At 40.8% G+C, this 12738-nt stretch overlaps 1 protein-coding gene across 1 annotated transcript in view; it reads right to left on the bottom strand.

The window, feature by feature from the left end:
* The window catches only part of SLC1A1 (solute carrier family 1 member 1), a 44088-nt gene extending 33010 nt beyond the window's left edge, over positions 1-11078 (bottom strand). The window contains exon 1 of the mRNA XM_015848922.2: positions 10833-11078. Coding sequence (XP_015704408.1) covers positions 10833-10923 — 91 coding nt within the window. The 5' untranslated portion in view covers positions 10924-11078. The remainder of the gene's footprint in view (positions 1-10832) is intronic.
* Positions 11079-12738: the final 1660 nt, after the last annotated feature.

The following is a 12738-nucleotide window of genomic DNA, read 5'->3' as shown; positions in this document are numbered from 1 at the left end:
CTGTATTGTTTTTCCTTATATTAAATCTAAACCTCCCCTCACTTAGCTTGAAATCATTTCCCTTGTCCTGTCATAGCAGACAGAGCTAAAGTCTGTCCCCTTCCACTAAATACTGAAAGGCCACTATCAGGTCACTCCAGAGACTTCTCCAAGCTGACCAGCTCCAGACCTCTCAGCCTGTCCTCACAGGGGAGATGTTTCATCTCTTGGGTCACTTTTGCGACCCTCCTCTGGATGTGCTCCAACAGGTCCATGTCTCTCCTGCACTGAGGACTTCACATCAGGACATAGTACTTCAGGTGAGGTCTTACAAGCACAGAGTAGAGTGGTAGGATCACCTCTCTCAACCTGCTGACTACACTTCCTCTGATGCAGCCCAGGATACAGTTGGCTTTCTGAGCTGTGAGGGCACATTGATAGCTCATGTCCAGCCTGCCGTTTACCCAGTACCCTAAGGCTCTTTTTGGCAGGGCTTTGCTCCTAACTTGTACTGATAGAGCAGACTGCCACAACCCATGCGCAAAACCTTGTGCTTGGCTTTGTTGAACCTCATGTAGTTCACCTGGGTGCACTGCTTAAGCCTGTCTAGGTCTCTCTGGATGGTATCTCATCCCTGAGGCATGTCAACTGCACCACACAGCTTGTTGCAATCTGCAGATTAATATATTTCCAATTTATAGAGAATGATGTTATAGGAAAATGCATCAAATGCCAAATATATGACATCAGTGGTTCTTCCCTTGTACACTGATACAGTTAAACCACCGTAAAAAAAACCAATAGGTTCAACAGGTGAAGCCATGCTGGTTATCTTGCATCATCTTCCTCCTTCCACATTCCTTAGTATAACTTCCAGGAGAATCTGCTTCATATTCTTCCCCAGCACAGAGGTGAGGCTAAGTGGTCAGTAGTTTCCTTGGTTATTCTTTCTACTCTTCTTAAGAATGGGCCTTTTTCCAGTCACGAGGGAGTTCACCTGATTGCTATGACTTTCCAAGCACCATCAAGAGTCTTGGATAATATTTCAGCCTACTTCACTGGGGCCATAGACTTATGAATATTTAGGTTCCTCAGGTGCTGATGATTCAGTCATGATATAAGGCACCTTTTTACTTCCTCTCATCTTTGAATTATATGAATAAACAAATAATTTTAGCTGTTCAGACAAATTGCAGGTAAGAATTTATAACAATAAAATAAATCATAGGCTTAAAGATGAATTTATTTTGTTTGACAGGTAAAACTTTTATTTTCCATTTCACCACTAGCTACAAAGCAAAAAGCACTGGTATAGGAAATACATTCAACAGTGCTCAGGAAGCATTACCATGGTTATTTCCATAAGCAATTGCAGGTGCATGTTCTGAATATACTCCCGAATTTACAATTTTGCATTGTGCTTCAATGAATTATATTTTGCTTGCTTACTCTTTATTTGTTCTTCTCATTTTCATTCTCTGGTTTCACAGAAACATATAACAGTTTACACAAGCGTTTGTTTGCCTTCAGCATCTTATATCCTATCTCTACTAGAGAAGTCTTTTTCTTTTCTTTTTTTTTTTTTAAAGGAAACATCAGTATCACATATGAACTTTGAAATGCTATAGTCCTGGGTAAAGTGACTATTAAGAAATCCAATTTCTAACAATGATTCAATGAGCAACAAAGTAGCTTTCACTACTCTCTGAGTGCCGAAAGATATTATTCATATGAATAAATTCAAGTAAGTTATTAACAGTTTCACTGAAATAAATGTAATTGTTTACAGTCCTTACAGCACAAAAGCACAAGCACATTCAACCTACCTTCACCAGGCTCACTGACTCATGTAAATTTGCAGAGCCCCAGCAACACTGCTAGTGCCCAAGCCAAACAAACCTCTTCCCTCGGTTTTATTTTAATGCTACACAAGGCATTTAAGTTAGATATCACACAGGAAGTTGGCATGGAGTAAACAGGCTTATAGGACAGGTCTTTCATTTCAAGGGATTGAAATTATGGAAACAAACAAAACCAAAGAAATCATTTGCCAGAAACAGATTTAGGCAAATCCACAGATAACTGGTCTGCATTGTTAGTACTGAAGAAAGTAAACAGGGATCCCATATTAAAAAAACAAAACAAACAAAAAAAAAACTATCAGGGAGGAAAATCATTAACATCTTCACCTGCAAAGTGGAATTTTTTGAAAAAATTCCTCCCTAAAGATTCACCATGGGGGCATTTTGTGCTAGATATGTTCTGCAACCTGCAAGTTGTTTAGTTAACAAAAAAAATGTAAACTAGCTACTTTAAAAGAATTTGCCTCTGATAACAGAAAAAAAGACTATGATCTTTCCTCTACACTTCAAACAAGTTGAAAGAAAATAAAGGAAGATTATAAACTCCTATCAACTCTCTAATGTTAGTAATGAGAAAGTAAACAAAAATGTTAACCTTTCCAGGCAAATATGCTGCTCTAAACAACTATTAAGATTTCTGACATAGGACTGATCTGTGTCAGAGAACACAACTCCTTGCAACATCTCCAATCTTAATAGTCTTAAAGATGTTTGCAATATTACGTAAATGCCTGTCATCAGATAAGACACAATGATCTCTGCTTCTAACCTAGAGGCTAAACTGTGTTCAGTGTGTTGAAAATAATTAGTCTATACTGTGAGACAGGACCAAGTTAGATTAGTCAGCTTGTAAAATGACCACACATGTTGAAGTTGCTAAGGCATTGATCCTGCAAATACCAATGTAAACAGCTGAACATAAGCATATAAGCACACTTTGTATCTTCAGACTACTCATGTGATTGATAGGCATATGCCTAAACTGCAGCAATACTAGACAATATAATTGTTAAAAGTTGTGCAATTCCATTTTATAATAGGGTACAAGGCATTCTACCTCACATATAAGATACAGCTTTAAAAAGCTGTTGTACATATGTTACTGCATTTCTGAAGTATGCAAGAGATTTTCCTTTCACATATCTTTAAACAAGAAAAATGTTATTTCCATGCCCTATAATAACAAAACAGACATCTAACTGTACCAGCCTCATTCTAATCCCAGACTCCTCCACTCCTGCTTCGATCCTGCTAAGATAATGACACAAAAGACCACTGAACCTAGACATATTCCTCAAAGAGTAACAAAGATGGACATCCACCATGCATTGCTCATAACAGAAACAGGAAAATCTAGCCAGAAGGAGTCAGAACCATGCCCTCAACAGAAGCATTTGTCGGAAGACAGTAATGTCACCAGTCCTGAGCAGATATATACACGAAGGTGTCCCAGCAATAACTCAGGTAACTAAGCTTTGTGTGTCATCAGGGGAGAAACTGTATGCTTCTGAGCAGGATAAAAAGCCTTACTTGAAATCCAAACAGATTACATCAGTGGCTCTCCTGTTGTCAGCTGATACAGTTACACCACCACAGAAGACTGCTAGGTTGGTCAGGTAGGACTTGTCACTGGTGAAGCCATGCTGGTTAACTAATACTTAACTAATACTAGTCAAAGAAACAGTTTTGCTCTTTCCTGTTTCCTGTTTTGATTTTAATTTGTCATGTAGAAACTCATTTCAGTGGAGTACAGTTGGTGATTCTGCCCAGTACTGATAAGATAGTGGGGGGTGGGGGAGGGTATTTAATTTTGATAGTAGCACTGAAAGACAAAAAAAAACAAACAAACAAAAAACAAAAAAAAAAAAAAAAAAGAAAAAAAAAAGATGTATAATGGATCAATACTGATATTATTTATCAGTATTTAATTGTTCTGTAGCAACATGGATTATGTTATCAACAAAATGATTAAGCTTTTCATTTTCACATACTTTGCTGTTCAAAGGACAAACTAAAATACAATTGCTTATACTGGTGGGTCTTAGTTGGGTTATCTTTATAGCTGATGACTCATAGGACAGAAAAAGCTCACAAAGAAAGCTCACTGATTTGATTTTAAAATACAGTACAAAACATTCAGTATAAATACATCAATTTGTAGTCCCTGCAGGCAATATATTTGCAGTCTGTGATGCAGTCTGAGTCCTTCAGAAATATTCTATAACACACATGCCTTTTCTGCTCTCTCCATAGAGCTCCCATAATACTACCAGCTATCTATAGCAGAATACACTGTGAAGCTTCATAACTTCAAAATGGAGGGTGCAGAATATCACCATAAACCTGTTAATTCAGCTCTCTTTTAATTACTTTAATTTTTTGTGATGTTATGCATTTTACTGCTTTACATTTTACAACACTCTAATAAACACAGTAACGTTGACAAAATATATATATATATTCCTAGAAAAGTACAAGCAACTACTGAGGTGTAATTTAGAGTTGCTGAGGCCTAATTGTATGGCAACAAATCTTAACTCTCTAAACACTGCTGTTGCCAAGGCTACCGGTTTAATTACAAATACATGTAAAGACAAGTCCTCATAGAAAATCTTCTAGAATGCAGTCCCAAAATGAGACCTTGATTTACTGAAAAATATTTAGAAGTAAAGTATTGGAGGAAGGTATGCTCATTCCTCAGCTGTAGTAAGACTGCTGGGTTTTCTTGCTGATTAACCTGCTACGGGCGCAGCAGCTGTAAATTCCTTCATGCAAATGACACAATGTCATCTGACTGCAGAGTGAGGAAAGTTCAGATGGACAGTAAATATCTATGATGGATTTTTAGGAATGAAGTAGATTAAGCACTTGTCAGAGAGGAATAACCAGCTTTTCTACTAAGGCGTATCCCCCCGCTATTCACAGCAGGTAGGAAGGTCTCTGCCGCAAACAAAATTACAAAACTGTTTTCTTTTCCACAGGAACCTGAGGTCAGGCCAGTGATTACACTGACAAGACTTTCCACACTGCAGACCTACAAAGGAGCCACCACACCATTAGTCAAACCAAACATGTTTACTTTGAGACTATTTCATTCAACCAGGAAAAGGAAAATAAAATCACAGAAGACTGACTACAAAACAACTACAGTTCTACAGAATCTGAGTTCCCTCAGGACTGGAAAACACAAGCTACAAAGCACTATGATAACCAAAAGCCTCCATTTACCTCAGTGTAGTTCCTAAGGCATTTGTGAATGTGATCTTCACTTACAGAGAGAAGACTAAGGCAAAAAAGTTGTTGAGTAACTGAGCCTTCCCCTTGTCCACAGTTGCCAGGTATGCCTTCTCAGACTTCTCTGGTTGATGTACTTGCCAAAGTTCTTCATGTTCTTCTTCACTCCTCCTGCCATGTCCAGTTCCAGTTGGGCTTTCCTTTTCCATTTACCATCCCGTAACAGACCAGAGACATCCCTGTAGTTCTCCAGGGGTACCCATCTCTGCTTCCACAACCCATGCATTTTCTTCTTGCTCTCCAGTGACCAGTGCAGCCAGGCTCATCTCTTGTCTGCCCTTCCTGACTGCCTACACCCATGATGGAGAGCTTTTGTGCACTATGGGAAGTCTCCTTAAAGATCTGCCAGCTCTGCTCCCCTGTCCTTGAGGACAGTTTTCCAAGGGGCTTTGTTGAATAACTCCCCGAAGGGATGGAAGTTGGCTTTCTTAAAATTTAGCATCCTGATTTTACTCTTTGCATGTTCCATTTCCCTCAGGAGTGTAAACTCCGTCACTGCAATCACTGCAACCCAAGCAATCTCCACTCTTGATGTGACCAAGGAGTTCACTTGAGTTGGCGAGCAGCATGTCCATTTATGCATCTCACTAGTGGGGTTGTCTATTGTTTGGATCACTAAGTGATCCCCAATGCATTCTAAGATCCTCTTGGATTGCCTGTAACTCACTGTGGTACTTTTCCAGCAGATGTCAGAGTGTTTTATGTCTCCCAGAAGGATGTGTGCCTACAAACTCAATGCCTGCTGTAGCTGGAGGAAGAAGGTTTCATCAGCATTCTCCACTTGATCAGGTGGCCTGTAGTCTCCACCATCCAAAACCTTCTGTTGCCTTGGTTTTTAACTCTCACTCATAAGCTTTCAACCTTCTTGTGGACATTATTGAGGGTCTGCTCTTCAAATTCTATTTCTTTCTTGATGTAGAGGGTAGCAACTTTTCCTTCCTGACCTGTCCCTTCTGAAATAGCTTGTAGCCATCAACAGCCACACTCCAGTTATAGGAATCATCCCACCAGGTTTCAGTGACAGCAACATTAGGGTTTTCAATTAGCATGATGGCTTCCAACTGCTCCCATTTGTTTCCCAAGCTGTGTGCATTATCCTAGAGGCACTTCAGCTGGGCAGCCCACCTTGTCACTTTCCTGGAGGATAATTTTCTTTGAAGCATTTCCCTTTAGTTTCCCTATTGCTTTCTGTTGTCTTAACAGTGCCTGGCTCCTTGTCTTGATTAATCCTAAATCATCTTGAGACAATGAGGCTGTAATAGAAATACAATTTAGCTCTTTCATAACTTTTCAAACAACTTGGTGACCGTATTTGTTTTTCTTAGCAGCAGATTAGGAGTTGTTAGGTTACAAAAGAGTCATAATGCTTAGAGCAGTCATTTTCACTTTCATTTGTTTCTGATCTTGAAGTGATTTGCCCTTCAGTATTATGTAAAATTCTCAGATGAAACTATTGAACATTTTGCATTTTACTTTTTGCTTAAAACAAATAAATAAATAAATCAGATATTCTTGCAGAATAGCTGGGCATCTCACAATGCTGAACCAAACTGTATACAGTGTAATAGAGAACAAGAAGCAGATAAGTATTACAATTGCCTAGAGAGGAATGAAATGTTACAAGTGTCATCTGTGCTACTCTAAACCACAGCACGAAGAAAACAGTCTCCTGTCGACACCAACAGTTTATACAGGATGCCTGGTCTTCATCTGTTATAAATTTCAAATTACTAAAATGCTATGCTTCAGAACATAAGAAAGAAATCAGATGTATGCTGTACATTTACACTTGTCAGAAACCAGCAGGACAGTAATTCCTTTGCTTTAGTATATTCCCTTAATTTATACTTTCCTGCTATGGACAAAAGAGTCCTGACATTGCTAGGGCAGCTCGAGTTAGTTAATCTGCTTCATTGTTTTTAACACACTGTATTGCGTAAGCAGGGAGAAACAGTACAATAGAAAGCCCAAACTAACCTAAAAGGCCAATTTTATTTTTATTTATTTTTTAAAGGTATGAGAAGATAGAAATGAAGTGAAACACTGCTCTGTTTTCAGAATGGGGTTATTATTTTTAAATTACACCTGTGTTTAAGACAGAAGCTTACTGAGAAAAATTGAAAGATCCTATAGGTTGATGAGGTTCAGAGCTTCCAGACCACATCTGTATATGAAACTTCTTATCCTGAGGAATATAGCAAAGTCTCTGCATTTAGAGCAGTATTCCATGTGCAAGAGGTCATCAGTAGAATGATATGCTACTAATTACTCTGTTCTTGTCTTCACTCTAGTGGCCCTCCAGTAATGCTCATATATGCAGATGCAGATGACTTTTAAACAAACTAGTGTTTTCAAAAGTAATTGCTACATTTCTCTGCATTTGATTACAGGGGAAGCCTACAGTTAGCAAGTGTAAATACACCAGTGTTGTTTGTTTACTACTTTTTAAACAAAGCCATTTTAATGAAAAAAATATAATACTACAAGATAATGTAATCATTTTAATTAAAATGAGGGGGGAAAAAATGGAATATGGGCTGTTAGGGTGATATAAAGATGTAAGAGATAGCAACTGTACCATCAAGTGCTGAAAAAAGCATAGTGATTACCACTCCAATTTTCTGCATTCCAAGGAGTCTTTATTTTGTGTTAAATATCAGGTATTCATGGAGCTAAAGTTTATAGTTGCTCCAGTAATAGTCTTTTCATGTCATCCACGTTTTGGATTGGTTGAGCACAATGGATGCATTCTTTTTAAAAGTTTCAAGTTACAAATCAGAACTATGTATATTTCAACCTCTCAAATGCAGGTAGAAATGGAGGTGTGATGCTAGTCACAATCTTCCAAGATGGGAACTACACAAATAAGGAATCTGTGTTGAAGAGACTAACTAAGCTTCCTTGCTTTTTCAGAGACGAGAAAGCAGATATTCGAGCATGTTAGTGGTGCCCACCGGCCTCCTCCCTCTTTCAGTCACTTCATTTCTGCATAACGCCACTATGTCCCGTTTCCCAATTTCTGCAACTCTGCATTTCACCCGTTTTACGTACGGCCGTTTCCCAAGAGCTCAGCTACCTTGGACAGCTCCCAACTCCTCTCCTCCCAACCGGGCCATCCACCCAGTTACCTACACATGGCAGTGGCATGTTGCTGCCACTCAGTGCTTAATTCTATAGCACTCAACACTCATACTTCAATTTTCATCTATTTAATACAAAACAAACAAACAAAACACAAAAAAAACCTGTTCCAGTACTCAAGTAGATCTCTCGCTGAAATTATACAAATCCCTGAAATATAAGTCTCAGAATTAGCCATGAAACTGAAATTCAGTCAATTCCAAACTCCTAACATGACTTCAGAGGCCCTCATCAATTAGTTTGGTGGTCTGAAACAGAATTTCTACTAAGGTACAAGGGCTTTGTAAAATAAAGTCCGGTGTTTTCAAAAATGCAAGTATCAGGCATACAGTCAAACGTTTCAAATGTAATTACAGCATAACTGTTCCTAAAGGAAGAGCTGCTTGGAGTTAGGAGATGTCTCTGCCTTTTCAGAGATGAGAATAAAAAGCAACCAGGGAAATTTTTCAGCATAGGAAGGCTACTGGCAAAGACAGACATACCTCGCTATGATGCTGAGCATGATGTCATTAAAGTGCTGGACTATCAGACCCTTTGCAGTATAGTTAGACAGCTTTTGCATTATGCTTACACAATATGGTGCGTCTCTTATCTTTAGCCCTCACTGATGCATACTTCTTTGAAAAGCCTGAACAAATTTTCTGCTTACAAAATGATAAGTTACTCTTCTGCCTATGAATGTTGTTGCTCCAAATTACACCAATCAGTAAATCTCAAAGCAATTTCCCAATGCATATTTTAAAAGCACAAGTATGTAGTTTAAAAGTGTTTGTGGACTCTGAGTATACTATAAACCCTGAAGCTGTTCAAGGTGACATGTAATGTAACCAAACCATCCTTATAAGGATTTATTTCACATTCTAGAAATACTGAAAAAAAAAAAAAAGACACGCAGCTCACTGCAAAATGTAATTTAGTCCAGAAGAGAAAGAATTTTTATAGAAATTTACTCTGCCATATTCTAAAGCTCCCCTGAGCTCTGAACTATAATTACAGCATAGCAGGTAAAATGTTCAAAGACACAGTGCGAACGCAGATGCCCATCACGGTCTCGAGACAGATGACCATTGGGTATTAGTGGCATTAGAAGCAAACTGTCTTCAGAGCTCCCACACTGCTGGGTTCTGTGGTATTCAGCTTGGTGCTCTACCCACACTCACTGAAGATGGTGAGAGGCAAATACTTTTTATTTCTATAAGAGAGAAGTGAGCACATAAGCTCACAAAAGAGCACCTGGCAGGAGCATACAAAAAGGTGATTGCACACAAAAGCACACAGACATCTCCAGTTGTTACAGACAGATTTACAATGCAATCTCTTTGTGCTTGTTCTACAGAACTTACAGATATACTTCCACTCACTGAAGAGGCAAAAGTAAATGGAAATCTTTTGGATACTGAATGTGTGGAGGAAAACACACGTATACATATACACACACCCCTGATTACAGCTTATGAACATATAATTCTCTCCCAAACAAACACACTCAGAAATTGATACATTCCAGAGGGAATCCTAATCAGCAGAAACATCACCTGTCATTATCAAAGTTATCAAGTGCTATTAATGAAGCACCTAAAGCAGCCCTTCCCTACAGAAGCATTTATGTAAAGGAAGGTCTCCGGACTTAAAATAATAAATAATAAAATAATAACAATAAATAAAAACAATCACCAGAAAGTAACGAAGATGCGTGGCTTAAGCCCTCTGCCCTAGTCATTTTGTCAGAATCTCTGTGCCCTTTTGCCAATCTATTGACCAGAAAGCATTCAACTTACCCCTTCAGAAACTTGCCAGCAAGCTGAGGAGTAATTCTATCTTTGAAAGGACCTCCCAGAGAACCTCACTGTGAACTGTGTACCACTGCCAAACTTTTCTGGCCCCTCAGACCATCCTGCAGCTGTTACAATGCTTTCCTGCAGCAGCCTAGTTTGCAGCAAGGCTCCCACCTGCATCAAACTGTCAGCCCAGCTACATTCCATGAGTACAGGTGGCTCTTTCTGGGCAGTCCTCATTCATAGGCCTTCAGCTTTCTTTGCCATGCCACTCACAACCATGGTTACAAAGCCAGCGTGCCTTCTGTCACCAGCTATGCAAAGGCATCTCAAGACTCAGCCCATCAAAGGCCTGCTGAGGAGACCCACAGCAGCCCAGTACAGACTGCTACCATTTCTCCTGCAGTGTAGCACTCTTGTGGGCTTTCCTCACACAATTTTACCCTGCTAGTCACCAGACATCACGACGAGCACTGCCTACGACAGATGGTGGCACAGGAACCAGGCCCAGCCTGCCGCAGCACCCTGTCACTGCAGACCTATTCTCCGTAGTCACGGCTACACTGCGCCCCGGCCGCACCGCACCTCAGCCCGCCCGGCATCTCATGGCCAAGGGAGGGCGGTCAGCTCCATGCCCGCCGTTACAACCGTTAGCGGGGGGCCGCCCCACACCGCACACTGTCCAGCCCTACAACTCGAGCTCCGGCCTGGATCGTTCCAGGCAGAGCCGGGAGGGGGGCGAGGGCACCGAGCTTTCTCTCTCCCTCCTTCCCTCACTTACCCAGCAGCACGGCGGCCACCGTGCTGAGCAGGAGCCAGTTCTTCCTCATAAAGTCCGGGCAGCTGCATCCCTTCCTGCCCGCCTTCACCATGGCGGCGGCAGAGATAGGGATCGCCAGGCCTGGGGCGCGCCAAGACGCGCCGCTCCGAGCCGAACCGTCCCCCTCCGTGCTGACAGCGGGCAGGCAAAGGAGGGGAGCTTACCTGGCAACAGTTGAGCCCGACCCACGACCCGCCCACGGCCCGCCCCGCTGCTGCCCGCCCCCCGCCTCTCTGGCTGCGCTGCCGACCCCCGCCCGCTCGGCTGGGCTGCGGCGTGAGCGAGGTTCCTCCCGTGCTTCTCAAGGCGCAGCCCCTTGGTGCCAGCGTAGCGCTCGGGAAGGCAGAGCAGGGGGCGGGGCTTTCCCACCCTGCGCGCGGGGTCGTTGCCCGCGGTGCAGAGCGAAGCCTCCCTATGTAAGGGAAGGGCAAAGCCCACGGCACGGGAGAGCTTGTCCCGCGGTGAGGAGTCCCCGTGTCTCCGTGCAGAGGTGGACGGGGGTGTTGCGCTGTGGCTGTTGGAAAACCGCCGTCGCCGTCACTGGGGATAGCTCCTAGTTAAATAGCCAGGTGAAGTGTTCTGACGTGTGCTCCTGGTGAGAAAATCCAGTCTGGGGAGTACAGAAATGGTTAGCAGGATTTATCACTGGGCTTTATACCTGAAGCATTCATTTCTAAGCGGTGGTCTCCTGCTCTCTGCAGCTCATAAGCACGACTGATCTGTACAGTGTTGGGACTCAGTTCCCCATGGGATTTATAGTAGGGTCTTCAATATCTGTTCATAAAAGTAATGACTCTGATTTTCAAACGTGGAGATTAATCACTAAATTAAATGGGGAAGAAAAGAAAAATAAAAAATGACATGAGTACCAACAGGTAGAAGGAGAGCGCAGAATAAAAGTTTAATTTATATCATCACACTGACACTACTGACACTAGCCTTATTTTTCTAATGTCTTGAGCACCTGCAGTAATTCATCTGCTTCTGTCACCATCAGGGAAATGTAATTAAAAAAAGAAAAAAAAAAAAGACAAAAAAGACTAGCGGTAGAAAGGAAGTATCACTTTAGTTTAATTAATTTAAAAAAAAAAATAAAAATAAAGACTACTTGAAAGGAAAACTGGCATACTGCCATCATAAAAGCTGCAGAAAAATAAATAAATAAATAAACAAAAGCAACTAATGCACAGAAACAGCAAGGAGCACCATGCTGACATCCAGAGTTTAGCAAATACTACTGGCATGGAAAAAGTGCAAAAAGAAGATGGGCACATTTCAGGGGTTTCAGGATGGTGAGGAACAGGCCTATGAGAACAGGGTGCATTTCTTCTTCTTTTTTGACATGACCTTGTAGAAAAGTAAATTATAACTCATATAGAAACCTAAAGGAACATTTTTTAAAAGGCTTAGGCAGGTGAAATAGAGCTGTTTTAAACATTCTCATGAGCAAGCTGTTTTTAATTTGATCTTCCTGTTACAAAATGACAGATGTTGGCTTTGGTCCTGGATATAGAGTCAAGCTGGCAGTTTCGGTATGGGGAGCTAAAAAAAAACTGTAATAAAAAATGTCCCAATAAAATGCAAAAGAATTGAAGCTCGTGGATCACTCTTGAAACACTGAATTTAAAAAATTAAATAATTAGATAAAAATAAAATAAAACTAATATTTTGGGAGATTAGCAGGCTATGAAGTTAACAAACACACTTGCTGAGCAAACAAAAATGCAAATTTAATGTAAACAGTTTCTAGCATGTGATAGCAAGGCATCCTGCATTAACTATGAAGTGGATAAGATGTATGTATGAAAAGACGTAAATGTGCTTTAAATGTAAAAGAGATAAGAATATACTATTTAGCCACATTGCT

The sequence above is a fragment of the Coturnix japonica genome, chromosome Z, assembly GCF_001577835.2.
Source record: "Coturnix japonica isolate 7356 chromosome Z, Coturnix japonica 2.1, whole genome shotgun sequence".
In the NCBI taxonomy this organism is placed as follows: Eukaryota; Metazoa; Chordata; class Aves; order Galliformes; family Phasianidae; genus Coturnix; species Coturnix japonica.
This window is presented reverse-complemented; position numbering and strand designations above follow the sequence as displayed.